At 39.8% G+C, this 19,137-nt stretch overlaps 1 protein-coding gene across 6 annotated transcripts in view; it reads right to left on the reverse strand.

Moving 5' to 3' along the window:
• IQSEC1 (IQ motif and Sec7 domain ArfGEF 1) overlaps positions 1 to 19,137 on the reverse strand; it is a 318,662-nt gene that overhangs the window by 243,864 nt on the left and 55,661 nt on the right. For all 6 annotated transcript variants that reach the window (XM_082211867.1, XM_082211865.1, XM_082211869.1 and 3 more), the window contains exon 2: positions 12,857 to 12,886. In XM_082211867.1, coding sequence (XP_082067993.1) covers positions 12,857 to 12,886 — 30 coding nt within the window. The remainder of the gene's footprint in view (positions 1 to 12,856; positions 12,887 to 19,137) is intronic.

Here is a 19,137-nt window from a genome sequence, read left to right on the forward strand (position 1 = left end):
AACTCTACAGAGATTATTGAAGCAACTTTCTGTTCCTGAGCAGTAGATCAATAGTCATCACTCAGAAGGATTTGCTTTGGTAACACATCCTTTGGTCTCAAGTTACAGTCCTGCCATATAACCAGTGAGCAACACAACAGTGTTTACAAAGGGAAAAATGCTGCTGAAAGGCTTTGAAGAACATCTCTATTGACACAGCTGAGAAACTAGGACTGTATCCCAAAGAACATCCTAGGCTTGTTCCTTGTGTGCACCCATACATCAAAATTTTCCCTCTGAACGAATGGAAAGCATATATTCTAAAATATGCCACACAGAACATGCTCTTTATTGTGCCCTCTTTCCTTCATCCATATATTTATTATAACAGGCTAAAAGGGTCACTATATGCCTTTTGGGCACATTATAGGGCAGACATTTTTATTTCTCCTGCTCCTCCTGAAGACTCATTTCTCCACTTCCACAAATATCATTACACCAGGCTTTCCATATCAGCAATCCAGAGACTATTTTGGCTTTAAAATAGACACCATTAGTGAAGTATGGAACAGGAATTAAGGAGACCAGTGCTTCCTTAGCAGCAGTTAAGAGGGAGGGGTGCCATATTCTTACTGAAGGGTGAGGAGAAGGCCAATGCAGGGAGAACCTTTGACAAGCTGCACACAAATTTCATGTGCAGTCCTCAGTCCTGCAAGTGGGTGGAGGTGAGCAGAGACCCACCCCAAAACTCTAGACCTTTTTGCATACTTTGGGTATCTACCACTAAGTAACTCATTCCCTCTCACCTTTCCAGTTTCCATATCCTGAAATATCAATTTGCTGTAAGAGAGAAAACTCTACAGGCAGGAAAGCTATACAGATATACTGTAGTGCATCTTCCCTCTGCCCCAAGTGCTTGTTTCTATTTCACAACTTATTTGTGTTCTACAAATTTTCAGTTGAATTATTAACAAGAAATGATCTAATTTTCACCTATGAATAAATACACGCCTTTTGTTGCGTCAAAGTAATTTATTACCCTAATTTACGTTTAAGAATATAAGAACTGGGCTGGATCAGGCCAATATGATCATCTAGTTGAGCATCCTTGTTCCCACGGTGGCCAAGCAGATGCCTCTGGGCAGCCCATGTTTTCTCTCTTATTCCAGCTACTGTCTACATGAGCAACTCATAGTACTCTTAGCAGCATTAGCCTCAGCACACAGCTTATATCGCAATGACATATCTATTACTCAAATGTACACCTGACACCAAAAATGGGAGCCCCTTGTATAAGTCACCCTTCTCCTGCATTTATCTCTTTAGAGAAATGCTGTGACATTTCACTGCATCCAATAATGTGCACTGGGGGTGGAGGACATATAAATTTAGTTGACTTATGCTGTGTTAAACCATTGATCCATCTAGACCACTACTGTTTACTCTATAGGCAATAGTTTGAAAAAGGAATTTCACTGAACTAAAGCAAGTATAAGGCTGGATATAGACACATCAAAGAAGTGTTTTAGTTAAACACATTGTAAATTTAAACAGGGAAATCAGGTAGAGAAAAATGGGACTCCATAGCATCATCTGGTGGCACGATGTTATATTGCATGTACAACACATATAAAATCACTTTTTCTTTACCAATCTAGCTGAGTCCTAAATGTAGCCAGTTGCCAGGGTGCAAGACCTCTCTGGCTAACCTGTGGACAGAAGTGTTGAGTTGCATCATGGAAGAAAGGTAGAACACAAATGTAGATATAAAATAATGAGATACGTTGACAGGGATAAGTTTTGTAAGGTCAGGCAGAGGTTTTACACCCTTACCATCTCAGATCAACTTAACCAAAGATGCCAAAAAGTGAACCTATAGCATTTTGAATACAAAACAATTGTTCTACCACTGTGCTATGGAGGGTGGTGGTGGGGTTCTCCAGTGGGGAAAATCACAGTGTGACATCATGCTATGTGTTCCCCTAGACTTGTGGGTTGTAGCTTTTGGTGGCAAACAGTATCTCCATAGGTTGTGCTGCATTCACCAGGGTGAATGCTGCACTTTGCAATCAACTACAGAAGCAGCAAATTAAAAAGACACAGTTGCAGGGGCCCCAGGGTGGGAGGGCACTTTAACACAACCCTTCCATTTATCCTGAAGGTTACCATTGGCAATACTTTGACTTAGCAATAGCTCAAACCCTTGAGAAGTGAAACTGGCCAGAGCAGTAGCAGTTGCTGGCCTCTGAAGATGGAAGAGTCTTTACACAAATTTTAAGGGGCAAATTTACCACTTGTGGCCACACTTCTGACTTTTCAACCCCTGGTTAGCACATCTTATCCTAAAAGGCGTTTGACCTGGTCGAGTATTTTCTGGCTGATGCCATTTGTTTGTTTTAAAAGAAATAAAATCCTTCTCAAACTGAACTGTTGTAAGCCCATATGAGTGCTGCTGATGAAGCGTGAGGGCAGAATATAAATACATTTAATAAATAAATAATACAATAGTGAGGGTGCTGCAGTGAGAAAGGTCTAATAGAAAAGAGTATGACTTCCCCATTATTAAGACTCCACTCTGTTTACTAAGGCTTATTAGGTGGCTAAGGGAGAAAAGTGTCGTCCTTTTGAAACATTACAAATGTAGTTCCAAGCGTTGGGAAACAATTTTTCAGGTTTGAGAACTCTTGTTCTGCCAGAACCTTCCAGAAGAAGAAGGGAACAATTAAATATCAGCAGCTAATTTTTGGCTTTCACATAATATCAGCCGCTGTTACCATCACGAAAGACATTATTTATTCATTATTAAGTTATTGAAGTTCTCTAAATTCTCTTACCTTGTGATCTTTGAAATGTTATTTTGTTATTTAAATTAAATTACAGAATTCATATAAAGAAACAGGTGGAAGGAGGGAAAAACCCCTCCCTTCCCATTCCGCCACTGCTCCTGGCAAGGGAAGGGAAGGCTTGAGTGTTTTGGCTGGCACTGAGTGAGAAACAAAGGTTCATAAAGTGATGGAGCAGAGACAGCAGGTAAGAAGCAGAACTTTCTACAAGCACCTGGATCTTGTTGCAAGCGAGGAGAGTAAATGCAGGATTTACCTCCCATTAACTCTCATCCGACTCCCAGGGTTTAAGCTTCAAAGAACTCCCATGACATAGCAATATGCCTTATGAACTGGAAAAAATGGTTTAAACATACACTAAAGCTTTACGTGTCTGGGCTTGTCTAAACAAACATGTTTTTAGCAGACACTGAAAAGAGTAAAGGCATCTGCCTGATGTCCATAGGCAGGGAGCTGCCGAGTGTTGTTGTTGCCACACTGGAAGATTGATATCTTACAAATGTGGAATATTATGTGGCACTTGTAATGGGAGAAGAATTCACCTTGACTTTTAAACAGAAAAGCAGCATTTTAAAGTGCTGATATGATCACTCATTCATGTATTTATATGCTGCTATAAGAGCACAGATCTGTTACAGATCAGATGTATGTTGTGCCAGGCAACAACAATGTCTTAAGAGCACCTGGATGGTGTTGATAATAATAACTGATTTTTTTCAGTGTAGATGACGGACCATCAACAAAGTAAAATACTGGGGAGTGACTAGTTGGATAATCACAACAAATTAAAGCAAGCATCAGTTATAAAAATAAGGGAAGGCAGATATAAAAACATGTGGTTAGAAGGTAACTGGACCTACCAGAGGATCTCAGGCTGTGGCAGCATATTTTGGAAGAGCCTCAGAAGTGGTCAGTTTCGCATTGCATAGGAAGCTGAAGCCCTTCCCCACCAACATGGCGATACGCTCCGCAGGAGTCTCTTATGAGTAAGAATATGATCTTAAAAGCTCATAGAATACAGGTAAATTGATCTATACACAATCACTTTCATATGTCATGTTTTATTTGAAGCAATAAAATGTGTTTAATGAGCTGGGCAAGTCTCTGCTTTCACTATGCATTCCCATAATAAATTTAATGGAGTTTGGTCTTGTATGCTTTAGAATATATTTCTGCAATAACAAAATGTAAATAGACTTTCTCAGACACATGCTTTCATATTTATTATTTAGTATAAGGGTACAGGAGAGAGCGATATATCACAGCTCTTCATAGAATACAAGCAGTGAGAAGTTTTATTTGAATAACTTGCAAACATATCTAGGGTGACCCTGAAATAATCTCCAGCTTTACTGCCCAATTTATAGGCAGCAAAATGGTGTGTGTGTGTGTGTGTGTGTGTGTGTGTGTGTGTGTAGATTTTTCAATCCATATGGAGTGGAAATTGCTTGCATCCCAGGCATGCAGGAAATGAGTTTTTCCATGGCCACTCCTTTCTCTCCTACACCCCAACATTTTGTGCTCAAAGTTCTCAATAAAATTCTTAGCTCAGCATTAAAAATATATTACAGGCACTACCCCCTTTACACGTATTCACATATATGCACAGCACTGGGAGATGATAGATAGATAGATAGATAGATAGATAGATAGATAGATAGATAGATAGAATCATATTCGGAAATAGTGGGAGACTGCTGGAGCGTCCTTGTGACTCGCAATGAGATCCTCCCCAGAGCCTGAAGAGGATGTCAATGAGAGAAGAGGAAGCCCCAAAGAGACCCAGGTTGCAGCAGGGTTTTGTTTAGGCTGCTCAGCCTCCCCATCTAACAGCTGGCATGTGGAGTAGCACAACAGCAGCAGAAGCCACCACTTTCCCTCGCATCCTCCAGCCAGCCTCAGAGCTTAGCTTTAACTCTAGGCATTCTGGTCTGGTTTGGAGAGAGAACAGAGAGAGTACTGAAGAGCAGGGGGAAATAGGCATTTAAAGGCTTTTTAGAGAGTGCTCCCCACTTTACACAATTTCACTTATGCAAGCAGAACTATCCATATTCACCTCAAATTTTATTGTAGGCAAAATGCAGTTCTAGTTTTGAGTTTTTTGTTGTTACACTCAACAGCATCAGAACGTTACGACAGATACTGCCTCTAATGGTTACAATGGATATAACATTAAGTTGGGACAAAAATGCATAGAAGCGAAATTCCATCATTCTCATTGAAAAATTTGAATAATAAGTGTGTATTGGCAATAAGTAATATGAAATTGAAATATGGAATAGACGGGAGGTTGGGTCTTTAGTGTTAAGACCAATATATGTTTTATTGTTTTCTAAGAAAATTATGTGTCTATGGTTATTCTTTGTGTAATTTGGTATTTGTGGTTTTTTTCCCTTGTTGTATCAATAAAAATCTTTTTTTAAAAAAAATAAAAATGAAAATAAAAAAATAAAAATTTGAATAATAAATTACAAAGCAGAATTCACACCCACTTTTTGAATGCTAACTTTTTAAGCTCAGAATTTGAATACTTTAGAGTTTTGTTTTTGTTTTTGGCAGGCTAGAAATTTTTAACTGTCAAACACTAATTAGCATTGCATGCTATCACAGGCTGTCCAATACTAAATAGCACTGTGTGTGATCAAAAGCTTTATAAAGAATATCGTTACATATCAACTGCCAAATGTTGAATACACTTGCATGCCAACCATGATAAAAACCTGCCAAATATGACAGTTGAAAACTACTGATATATCTTCCATGGATCCCCAGGTTCTTTAGTAGCTCAGGGAATACTCTATTAAATAATGGATCAAAGACGACTAGGCTTCCTCTACAAATACACAGCCACAAGGGAATACTAGGTGTTATGTCCAATACTCCCTGAAAGAATCTTCTATGGCATACAGGGGCTTGGATGGCAGAAATGCAGACTCCTTTTTGAAGGCTTAAGTTTGGAAGCCTCCCATAATCTATCAGCTATCTATACTGTCAAATGCTAAATATCTTTGTGTGCCAATTATTAAAACACCACAAAATGCCAGCTGTCATATAAATATTGAAATAAAAAATAATTGGGCACCAAACACAGACAATGCCTATTCAGAGAATATGCAAGAAACCGAGCATTTGAATATCTGAAAATGGACATTTGAGAGTCTAAAACAAATTTTAGCTCTTTGAACCTATGTTATAAGACATAAATTCACATGTTCCAGAATGTATTGGGACCATCATATACTCCTGAAAATGAATTTTTGAAAAATTATGTTGGCCAAGATAATAAATTAACAAGAGTAAGAAAAATATTTATTTAATAATATTCATATACCATTTGCCATTAATAAGTACTATTGAGGTAGTATATAGGGATAAAAATATGAAAACACATTAACACAAAGCAATACAATAAAAACACTGCTAAATGCCAACAATATAGGGTAATTAGGTCAGTGCTAAAGGTCAGCAAAAACCTAAGCAATCAGGTGGGTTTTAAGAAACAGTCAGCCAGTATCTTCCAAATCACAGTGAGGAGGTTATTCCAGAGTGGACAGACCTATAACATTATTTTACTTTGTCCCTATTTATAATAGAAAACTCTCTCATGCCATTTCCCATTTGTTCCACTTTTAATCATTAGGGGTATGTGAGGCAGACTATTGCAGTGGTTTTCAACCAGTGTGCTGTGGCACCCTGGGGTGCCTTGAAAGATGGTCAGGGGTGCAGCAGGCAACACTGGTCTCTGTCCCTCTTTCCTTCCCTCTCTCCTCTGATGCCCGCTCATGTCTCTGCCTCCCAAAGGCTTGCATAGCTGTTTGTTGCAGCAGTCCCAGCTACAAGCTCTGCAGGCAAGTGGTGCCTCTGGGGTTGGCCAGGGGGTGCTGGTTGCCAGGAGCTGAGTAAGCAAGCAAGCAAGCAAGCAAGCAAGCGGGTAAGGAAGCCTGGCCAGCTAGTCTGCCAGCTCTTGCTGCTTGGAAAAGACAGACAAGTGGAAGGCTGGGCAGGCAGGCAGGCGTCGCGCTGGCCTTTCTTGTGCTTGCTGTGTGCAAGGCCTGCCTGGGAGCTGAGTGTCCAGCATCAAAGGGGAGCCTTTTCACCAAGCAGGCCTGGCGGTGCCCACTGCTGCCTCCCAAGGTAAGGTGCTGGCCTCACATTCACCTTTGGCCAGTCTCTGGGGGCTGGGGCATCCTCTTCCCAGGCCCTGAGGGGTGGCATGAAGAGGCACCTCTCTTTGGAGTGGGGCTGGTGTCTCAGAGACCAGGAGTGATGGTGGCGGCTGCCCAGAGTACTCCCGAGGAGAGGAAAGAGGAGCCTGAGGGAACACTTCACAAGGGAGGGTGTTCAAAAACGGGTGAGGGGCTGCTGGCTCTGCAGGCAAGGGTGATAGAACTGGGCTTCTGAGGCTCAGGGAGCATTTCCTCACAGGGGAGCAGTAGAAATGTAGTTGGCCAAGGGAGCCATGGACTCAAAAAGGTTGAAAACCTCTGGACTATGGAGTTATCATCCTGGAAACCCTTGGCCAATCATGGCAGGGGAGGAGAGACAGCCAGGCAGGAGAAAACCTAACCATTTAACTGGCAGTCAGGGCCCAGCTATGGAAGTAGCTAGGTGTCCTTAGGAGTTTGTCAGGCAGGATAAACCTCTTTAATTTTCCCAGGTGGAGGAAAAGGATGTAGAATGGGGCTACAGCTGTTTTGTAGAAGGAGTAAAAAGCAGAAAGCCATTCTAGGAAGAAATTGTTTTAATAGAAACAGTTCTATTGTGGAGAATTAGAAGTTCTTTTTTACACCTGAAACAAGTGTTTCTGAAATAAAATAAGTGCTGTGCCTTTACTAGTAAAACGGTCAAGCTTTATCCCTCTTTGAAGGTTTGCTAATAAGCATAGTTGCCATTTTCATTGTGCCCCCGCTTTAAAATATATCTAGTTCAGGGAACAAGTTGTCAAATGAAGCCTACTATCAACAGTCCTTGCTGTGGGTTTATATTATATGCCACCACATATAGAGAACCCTGAATTCTTGGTTGTTGTTGAGAGGGGAGGCCAGGGTTAAATCACCCCAGACTCAGTCATGTTGCTCCGTTCCCATCTTCATGTGTCACATGAGGGAATGTGTCACAGAATGAGACAGTGGAAGTAAACTAATCACATTTAAATCTCCCATTGAAAGCCAAGTGATTTAAAAATATTTCACCTTAACTGTATTGTGACATCACTGTTATTAGAAATTACAAATCAAGATTGTTGGTATAATTTACTTGAATGCTTAAAACATAGTTTTATACATTTTAGTACAAAGTTCAGAATAAGAATATACTTTTGGAAGCTATTTTGTATGTACTGATTTTATGCTTAATAAAGCATCTATTCAGCTGAAAGACCACTCGTTTCACATTCTTTCTGTTCTACAAAGTACAAAGATGGTTGCTTATGAAGCATTTTGTACGGGGTCAGTTCTGTGGAACCAAAGCACGTCTTTTTATCATTAGCTTGTTAACACTTTGATATAGATATTTTGACAAATGTCTACTCAGATAGCCCTGTGTGAAATTACCTAGGGGGACAACTTGAGTCTTCCACTACAGGGTTATTAATATTAATAAATGTTTTACGTAAAGTGCATGACCTTGCATATCTCCTGCTCTCAAGTGAATTCTCTAATAATAGTATCCCCCAAAATTCAACTCATATCTCGGTTATGCGATACTGATGTTTATTTCACACATGAATGACCAGATTCTCAAGCAGCATGAAGGTGCCTTCACATTTTTGATTCGCATGCCAAAGAAGTGAAAGTGCCTACTCATCTCTTCAGGTGTGCATGCAAGTATTTAATCTACTGAAATATGTTAACAAAAACATGGTTGAAAATTCAAGGTCAAAATAAAATAGCAATGATTTGGCTAAAAGTTACACACACACACACATACACACACACACACACTGACGACTACTACTATTACTACAGTGGTACCTCCATTTACGAACTTAATTCGGTCCGTTCTTAACCCAAAACCGTTCTTAACCTGAGGCGTGCTTTTGTTAATGGGGCCTCCTGCCGCCGCACAACTTTTGCTCGCATCCCAGGGCAAAGTTCACTACCTGGAACACCTACTTCCGGGTTAGTGGAGCTCATTACCTGAAGCGTTTGTAAGGAGGATGGTACGTAACCCGAGGTTCCACTGTACTGTACTACTAATTAAGGGTACCAAGAAACCCAAATTTACTAGTGAAACCAGGAACATCTTTCACATCTCTTCTTCGTGTTGAAGTTTATTGTAGCACAAATTATTTACTTGATTTATTTATTTATCGGGGCATTAAGAACAGGTTATTAAGACTTTCCATATCAAAGAAAAACAAGCAAAGAAATAAAAAAGACTCAAAGCATATATACCTATATGTTTTGTTGCAGCAAATATAGGAGCAAAACAGGTAATTAACAAAATCTCCCTTAAATATACAATTCATAACACGTGAACAAATAAGCACTAAGTGAAGCATTCAGGAAAACATCACAGAAGTAATCAACTAGCCAAGCATAAAGAGGAAGAAAAATTAATTCAATCTGCCTCTAATATCACTCCATAAAGCCACATGGTTTGATGAAGAAAGCCCATCATGCTTTCTGACAGACCCATATTTAATAGAACAAAACCATTTCAAATAAAACCTTTCCCCCCTTGAATCCTTTCTTCATTCAACTGACAAGTTATTTTTTCATAAATGCCACCAACCAAATCTGAGAATACCACCCCTCCAAGCAAATTAGCTGTTACAAATTTTGAATTTCAGGATACCACCTTATGGACCCCAAGAAAAATGGAAAACATTAACTCCTGTAAAGTATCTTTTTGTCTCCATCACTGATAATGGACAAGAGTGCCATAAGTAGATCTTGTGCCAACATCTCTCCTGTAATCAATTGAAAACCTTATTTTAAACCTTATAAACCCCTGGGCAAGTCCACCTGATGTGATAAAATGTATCTTGCCCTCCACAGCTTGTCCATTAATTTGGGCTGGTACTGAGGCTCCAATACTTTGGCCACCTCATGAGAAGAGAAGACTCCCTGGAAAAGACCCTGGTGTTGGGAAAGATGGAGGGCACAAGGAGAAGGGGACGACAGAGGACAAAATGGTTGGGCAGTGTTCTCGAAGCTACGAACATGAGTTTAACCAAATTGTGGGAGGCAGTGGAAGACAGGAGTGCCTGGCATGCTCTGGTCCATGGGGTCACGAAGAGTCGGACACGACTAAACGACTAAACAACAACAGCAACTCAGAATGTAAGGAGTCAGATACGAGCTATGATGAGAAAATGGCCAGCTTGACATTCATCATGGAGAAGGCAAACAGAATTCCAATGTAAAGAAGGAAGGAATGTGGCAGGTCTGTGATATTGTTCAGATGGTTTAACAGGCTCTTCAGAAGGAGATTCACTGTGACACATAGGAAAATTGGCAAATTACTTGTAGATAGACTCACATGCTGCTCATTGTGGCAGGCTTGTAGGTTCAGCTGAAGTTGCTATGCATACCTTTCTAGTAGCAATAGTCAGTCCCTCATGAGTATATCTACCTCATCAACTTGGCAGCCCAGGGGACTCTCATAGGCAGGAGGAGCCAGCAACATGGGGCGGCACTGGTCTCTCGACAGCAGTGTTGCCAGTTGCTGAGATGATGCAAGGTAGTGTGGTGGCAAGTTCACAAGCACACCAGTGCTGGGTTGGTTCTGCCAGTGTACCTGAGCAATCCAAGCCTTGCCGCTGTTCTCCCCTTGCACTAGGACATATATCTTATTTGATCCTTAATAAGACACCTATAGTGTTTGGATGTTGCAATGGTGGACTAGGTTAGATATAGCTTTTATATTACTGAATAAAAGCCCTCAGTAGTAACATTTGAAAACGTATCTTTACTCTATTACTTTCACTCTAGTAATTATTTTATTAGTTAATATTTGGTAGCTAGTAAACTGCAAAGAAGCCACACTTAAGATCTGTGGGGGGCTCTTTCTCCTCCCCTTTTAATTAGAGGGTTACCAGTTATTCAACGGATATAAAAGCTATTCTTACAGTACTTTGCATCTCTTTTCTACTCTACATTGGTTCAGGGCCATTAGTTTTCTACTTCCTTTAGAGGAGTTTATATCACGTTAGCCACCAGCTAAATAAAATGGCCTGCAATCAAGCCTTCTGTATTGTCCTGCCTTTGCTCAGAAGCAGCAGCATGATCTTTGCCCTTAATAAGTGACTTAATTATCACTCTGCTAAACTGCATACTTACTAAATACCCCTAGTAAAATCTCACACTGTTAATGACTGTGATGTGAGAGGAAAGCAATGAATGATGGCAAATATACAATGCAGCAGAACAGACTATGAATATTAAGTATCTGCGTGATATATAGAAATTGAAATAATAATATGCCTCTCACACTCATGGACATTTAAATTCTTTTTAAAGATCTTACTGATAAATTTTAAATTGGGATATCTGTTGCAAAACACATAAAACACATTCTCTGATGTAAAACAACCTGAAGTTTGCATTATTAAGTCTATAGTGAGAAAAATATCCTAAGTCTGCCATTTTAAGCATGTTGATTTGAACTTAGTGGGGCTCATTTCTAAATAAACATCCATAGCCTCAGACAATTTGCTAATCATATTAATATATTTTCATAATGTCCAACTACAAGTTTAAATCAACAACAACCAATTTTAAAAAATGCTGAAACTGAGTTAATATAAATTTGCATTACTCCTTATTTGATAACCTATGTAAGTAATTCAGCCTATCTACAGAATATTCTTAGAGTAATGATAAACCAATATAAAATAATTAATACCATAAATGTTTCACTGAGACTACACACCTGCTCCAACAGGTAAGCATATGATTATTGCTTTTACAAAACAATTTTAATATAAAAATGTAACTAACCCCTGGAAATGGTGTATGCATATTTTGAAACTCACGTAATGTTGGACTATTTTCCTGCAATTCAAGAAAACCTGAGACCATTCAAAATATTGCCAGCCAACACCTAGCATTTGTAAGATTTGTTAAATGTGAAAAAGGTCAAAACAAGAATTAATCATAGATAAAGTCACATACTGGAACAACCAAGTTCAGATCTACCACAAACTGCAAGAATAAAAGAGCTAATTATAGTCTCATTGGGAAAAAAAGACTCTATAAAGGAGAAGCAGATACAAAAGTACCTAACTGGATGCATGGAAAAACAAGTTGGTATCAGGTTACAATTCTTACGGTTCGAAGAACAAGGTGGCCTCTAGAAGAGAGCCAAAGGTGAAAAGATTTACAGTTGTGGCAACACACCAACACATATCTTTAGCTGGAAATGAAAGCGTTCAAATCTCTCAAGCGTATGTAATCTGGAAAATACTTTCTAAAAAGCTAATGTTTTTTTTTTTTTTTAAGGCAGCGGGCAATTCAAATCTAATCTAATAGGAAATTAGTTTTACATGTAAAAATAGGAAATTAATTTTACATGGGAAAAGGAAGTATGTGCGGGATTGAATGTGGGTATGTATGAATATTTTTAAGGATTGTATGAAATGTATGTCTGTTTGTATATCTGTAATATGTATGTATAAATGTATCAATGTTGAATTATTCCAGTAAAAATTCTATTTTAATTTTTTTTTAATTACATGTAATTGCATGTGAAGCTACCTGTCTGTGGATGTTGTCCCTAAACCAAAGAGATCTTAGAAGGTTGCAGAATCTTGGCTTCCTTCAAGTACAGAAAGCCTCCTTTACATGCAATGTTATATGTTATTTTAGTTATTCCTAACTTTAAAAAAAGAAAACTTTGGCATGTTTAAGAAAACAGAGGTGTCTAATTTTACAATTAAAGCATTAAAGTGTAAAAGAAAAAGGTTTCATACTGTAAAGTACAGTTTTTTAAAAGAATCGTTTTATCAATGATGGTTCAGTATCAAGCCAAAAGGCAGGACATGTGGTTGTAATAAAAAAAGGTTCAAAAAACACTGTACAGATACATACCTGATGCTTCTTGAACTTTCACCTTCAGACCTGTAAAATAAATTGTAAAAAATTAGATTACCATTTTGAACTCCCCAGCAGAAGCTGATGTCTATCACTATATTTATTCACTAGCAGATCTTGACCATATTTATTCACTAGTAGATTTTGACCCTGAAGCTGTTACTAATGACAGATGTAAAGCTACCTTCACTACAGTAGCAAGCAAGGGAAAAATAACAATGGTCTTATGTGTGGTCTAGAAAGACCAGTTGGAATGGGATGTACATTTGTAACCAATTAAAACCAATGCAGTGTAGACTGCCAGTATCCACACGACTGAATGAACCTTTAGGCGCTCATCTGAGGAACAAATGAGTGGCAGTTTTTCCTGGAATGCAATATTTCACTTTGATTACAGGGCTGGAGTACCTTTCTGAGCTTCAGAGCCAAATTACCGTATTTTTCGCTCTATAACACGCACCCGACCATAACACGCACGTAGTTTTTAGAGGAGGAAAACAAGGAAAAAAATATTCTAAATGAAACAGTGGATGTATGATTTTTGTGGTTCATGCTGTGGCCACAGACATGTGATCTGACAGTGAGTTTGGAGTAGCCCAATGCAAAAATCCTGAAGATCCATGTGGATCCATGCTTTGTAACCACGTTTTTGCACCACTGCGACCCTAGGCAACAGTGGGTGCGTGATTTTTTTGGTGCAGGCTGTAGCCATGGACATGCTATGTTATATAATGGTGAATTTGAGGTGACCCAGTGCAAAGATCCTGTGGATCCATGTTTTGTAACCACGTTTTTGCACCACTGCGACCCTAGGCAACAGTGGGTGCGTGATTCTTTTGGTGCAGGCTGTAGCCATGGACATGCTATGTTATCTAATGGTGAATTTGGGGTGACCCAGTGCAAAGATCCTGTGGATCCATGCTTTGTAACCACGTTTTTGCACCATTGCAGCCCCAGGCAACAGTGGGTGCGTGATTTTTTTGGTACAGACTGTAGCCATGGACATGTAATGTGATCTGATGGTGAATTTGGGGTGACCCAATGCAAAAATCCTGAGGATCCATGTGGATCCGTGCTTTGTCACCACGTTTTAAATGGGGAGGGAAGGAAAGCAAAAGTCCCCCCCCCTCCAAGGCAGACAGGATATACGAAGTATGATTTCTTTTTTATTTACGGTTGTTGTTTTTTGGCCACCTCTGTCACTGCAACCTTTGCTCTGTGCTTGCACACTTTTGGGCAATAGGGCATGTAACACACTTATTTTCATCTGCCAAGATAGTTGATATACAGCATATAAATCCAGAGATTTCCATGTCTCACTCTGCAATCTAGCCTGCTGTTACTTACGAGCAGCGAAGCAGGGTTTCTCTTCCAAACAAGCATACTGTCTCCCTCCAGCAGTACATTGCTTGGAGAAGCTGTAATTTGGAGGGGGCCTGGGGGCAGGGCTCTCTGCTTTTGGAAAAGAAATGAGAAACCTACCATTGTAAAGCAAAAGTCGTTCCCACCACCACCACCCAAGCCAGCCCTCTCTCTCTCTCTCTCTCCCCCACCTGCATGCTTTTCGGCTGCCTGCGAGTCCCTAGAGCACGGAGAGGAGGAAGTGGTGGGCTGGAGCCTGCACGCAGTGTGACTAGGGAAGATTAGAAGGAAGGACGCGATCATTTCCTTAACCCTCTGCTTGCCAGGAGGGCAGGGGATTCCCTGCTCTTTGTTGAGTTTGAGCAAACGCAGCAACAGAAGCGGGCGGGCAGTAAGACCCTGAGGCAGAATGCAGGAAAGCTTCTGCCTTCCCTCTTCCCTCCGCCCGCCCGCCCGATCTTATTTTTGCCTATTTTGCCCCTGCACTCCGTGAGTCAGCTCCAGGGACCACACATTCGCTCAATAACACGCACAGACATTTCACCTTACTTTTTAGGACAAAAAATCTGCGTGTTATAGAGCGAAATTTACGGTACCTCATGAGTAACCTTATGGGGACCACATAACAGAAACTGTCAGGTTCAGAGAAAAACGGGCAAGGCAGTAGGTGCTACTCTTCCTTTGTAGAGTAGGTTACAATCTAGCAAAAGGTTTCTGCAGACATCCCTCTCCATCCAGAAAAGAAAGGGAAATCATTGCAGTCCAAGAACACATTTCAGTAAAACAAAAAACACTTGCGGAGGTTGTGGTGCACAGCCAGTGAGGGATGTGGACAAGGGAGAAGGATCACAACTGAGGGAGTGTTCACCACCCCCTTTTTTTAGAAAGAGCCAATGTGTTCATATGTGTGTGTATGTGTGCAGGGATATGCGTATGCTCTGCCATCACAAATTAGCTTCACAAATGCCTGCCACTTGTGCTCTCAATACTGATCATGACTGCAGTGAGGGCAAAGGGTTAAATTCCCTCTGCCTTGCACACCATGGTGCCAATATACCATGCCCTCCAAATTAAAGAACAATCTTGCAGGCTGGAGTAAACTATATGCCAAGCATCATGTGTAGTTTGTCTCTAATTTATACTTGCCGCTTCTAGTCCAGAGAATATTATGTGGCCAGAAGCCCACTAAATAACATTGACCTCTATTATGTGATGCTCACACAACTCCTGACCTTTCATAAAATGCCTTTTGTTGTATTTAGCATTGATCTATCCACATTATATCATTGTTAGCTAACCGCCCCCCCCTCCAATTCCAGACAAAGAATACTAGCAGCACATTATACTATCCACATTTGTTTCCTATTCCAGGTTTTAGTATTAAATGGTGTTTTTAAAAAACACCACACACTGTAGAATCAAATGTGATCAAATGCATTTAGTGCCAACAAAGTCAAAGCTGAAGTAGTGTTTTTTTACTGAATGAACAGTGATGGATACAATAAAATCCAAGGGAAAGCTGATATAATGGTATTTCCATCAAGAAAAATAAAAGGATATTAAATAGCTAGGGTACAATCCCAAGAAGAATCCCAAAGACTGACCAGGCTCTGTACATGTGAAGGGAGCTTTTGAGCTTCCTATGTTGCATGTGAATCTCAATTTAAAAGTGATGCAGAGGGAGATGAAGGATGCTTTTGGATGCTTCTGAATCACATAATCTCCTTTCCCCTCTTATGTTCATGAGTTGATTAATGTCATTCACGCACACACAAAATTCAATGTTACTAAGTAAAAAGAGAACACTGATGTAGATTTTTGACAGATTCAGGCAAATGATCTTATATATTCTCCACTGGATGCTCATCTTATTCATGAAATATTAAAACTGTATACATTACTAGAGTCACAGGCATGTATCGGTGCCTTCAGACTTTTGAAGATAGGATGATAAACATATATTGATTTTTATTTTCTCGCTGCTACATTTTTTTCTTTTCATAAGTATCAGCCTTTAAAAATGAGATTTGGTAGCAAAATGATATTGCATATAAAGAAAAAAATTACATGGATTTAATTTTTTTAAAAAACAAACAAACAATTTTTAGTCAGCATACTCTTCAGAATATTAGGAGGAAAGGATGTTCTATTTCTCCTCCTTAGGAAATATACTTAGTATTTTACACCAGTAGCATAAAGCTCCCTTCCCTACTATTGTCTTAGAGTCAACACACACTACAATTCTGGTTTGCAATCTTTGACTGCAGCGACTGCTCAAACCAGTTTATTTTATTTCTAAGTTTATATCCTACCCTGCAAAGGACAATCAGGATTCCCAAGGCAGTAGGACTGGATGTCACAGCAAACTGTACAAGTGGGAGGAATAGGCAAATTAAAAATGCAAGCTTGAGGATGGAGAATGCGATATATGGGAGATCAGTTACTGGGATATATATATATATATATGGTTTTGCTGTGGGTACAAACAATACATTTCTGCACCTCTTCAAAGAGTAATGGATTTTGTATCGCTAAGATTATCTTCCTGCCAAATGGCCTTGTGGACTAAATGATAAGCATCTTAAGGGTAAGACTATCTCATAAAATCTCTTTGTGCAGAGCACCATATGTATCAAAAACAAGTGTGTCAAGATGCAATGATACTTTTGAACAATTATTGAAAACCAGACTGTTCTTGAAACACACTGCTATCTAATCGGCTCTAGTCTGAAAGCCCTATGCATACTACTTTTGATTCCAGTTGATCCTGCTCTAAGGGGAAGTTGGTACATCAAGGCCTGCACCAGAATATTTGCTCCTAGAGCAGAACTAAACATGTTGCTAACATGGTTCTTGCTTGAGTGCAAGATTATTCTTTCACTAACAGATCAGGGCACTAGCAGTGTAGGAGTCTTGAACCATCTGCATCCCTCTGTGATTCATATCTGAGTTGGCCCCTCTGCAGCTGCTATTGGCATGGTGGAAAATATCTCCCATTGAACTGAGTAAGGGATGTTTTTCTTTCTTGTGCTAATAGCAGGCACAGGAAGCCAAATCTGGATTGGATCCACAGGGGGCAAATACTTAACACCCCCTATCCCAATGCCAGGGTTCCAATCTAGATCAGCCCCTTTCCCCTATGCTGGCTATTTGTGTAAGAAAACTCTTGCACACAAATGGCATAATGTAAACCTTGAGCCTTTGCTCTGTTGAAGTCAACCATCGGCTTGCTCAGAGCTGTCCATGGTCCTGTAGAAACTGCTTCCAACTGAACTCCAGCTATTCTGCATCTCGCTTTCTGAGCAATGCATTTCATGTTCATGGCTGTAGTTTCTAGCTGTTCATTTCAGTACACACTATTATCTATTTCCTTTCTTTCAGAGCCATGCTTAGTACTCCTTTGAACAGAGCTTAATGTTCTGGAGTTATTTTTCAGCAACAAAGCCATATGTAACAAAATCAAATTTACTCAGTTGGACTATAACCAAGTTTGCAACACGATATAATATTATGGTTAAAGCAACTATAAAGCTATCATTTTTCTCCTAGCAGGGATTTTAGCCCATTTCAAGACAAGATGTCTCAAACACAGAAAGAAAACAGAATAAAAACAATTGTACCCAACTATGAAGCAAACTATGAAACCTGCCAACCTAGCAGTTCGAAAGCACCTCCGGGTGCAAGTAGATAAATAGGGACCGCTTACCAGCGGGAAGGTAAACAGCGTTCCGTGTGCTGTGCTGGCTTGCCAGATGCAGCTTGTCACGCTGGCCACGTGACCCGGAAGTGTCTGCGGACAGCGCTGGCGCCCGGCCTATAGAGTGAGATGAGCGCACAACCCTAGAGTCTGGCAAGACTGGCCCGTACGGGCAGGGGTACCTTTACCTATGAAGCAGACAACCTTGAAACTAAAATTAAAATTGCTTGAAGTCTCTTGAAGAAGGAATGAAGCAAAAAACTGTATATACCATGATCTTCACCCCAAATTATTCGAGAACAAACAGGAACAGGAACAATTCAATTACAGCTAATTTATCTTCCAGAACATTTACCTTTTCTACAATTTTACATCATAAATAAAATAAACTTCTCTTGATTTTACTACTGTAACTTTCTTATCTCTGGTATTCCATTATCTCATCTCAGCCCTCTCATATCTGTCTAGCATGCTACTGCAAAAAATATTCACCTTGTGTCTCTCATGTGACATTCATAGGATCCTTGTCCTTATGCCAAAGCCCTGGCCTTCTGCCCATGATCTTGATTCCCACAGCTCCACCACCCAATGTCCAAAGGTCTCTGCTCCCTTGAATGACACTTCTCTTGCTGCCCCATATGCTTGGAATCATGTGTTATCTGAGAAGCACAATGACAATGCTTGTTCAATAAATATTAACATGGCTATGATTTCACTATAGTCAAGCCTAAGTGTTTTATTTAGCTATTGTTAGAAACTGAATTTAGCATTTAAATAGTGTTCAGTGAGTGGCACTGCCTAAAGCTAATAACTACAGTTGCATTTGTTTCTGACTCAATATATGGATTGCTTAACCAAGCTTTGCCCTCTAGAGGGTCACGCTTAAACATATCTGTAGAGTAGGAAGTAAATCTGATGGCATTATGCAACACTAATTTTGTTGCTAATGTGCAGTAGTTGCTTTCAATCGGCGACTGAACAGGAAGTTGTGGTTTCCTTTTGGCACTTAAATACTGGCATTTGCATTTTCAGAATAATTTAAGATATTACTAATAGCGAATTATTCAATCTATTTAATACTAAGAAGATGCAAGATCACAATCAAGCAACATAACTTTTTTTCTCCAAATAACAGAATATGCATTTATGAGTCAGAAATGAAATGTCCTTGGGCAGTGTCCTGTGTACTCAATGGAGTATTCTGGAGTGGGTGGCAATT

Source organism: Podarcis vaucheri (assembly GCF_965113315.1).
Source record: "Podarcis vaucheri genome assembly, chromosome: 2".
Classification (NCBI taxonomy): Eukaryota; Metazoa; Chordata; class Lepidosauria; order Squamata; family Lacertidae; genus Podarcis; species Podarcis vaucheri.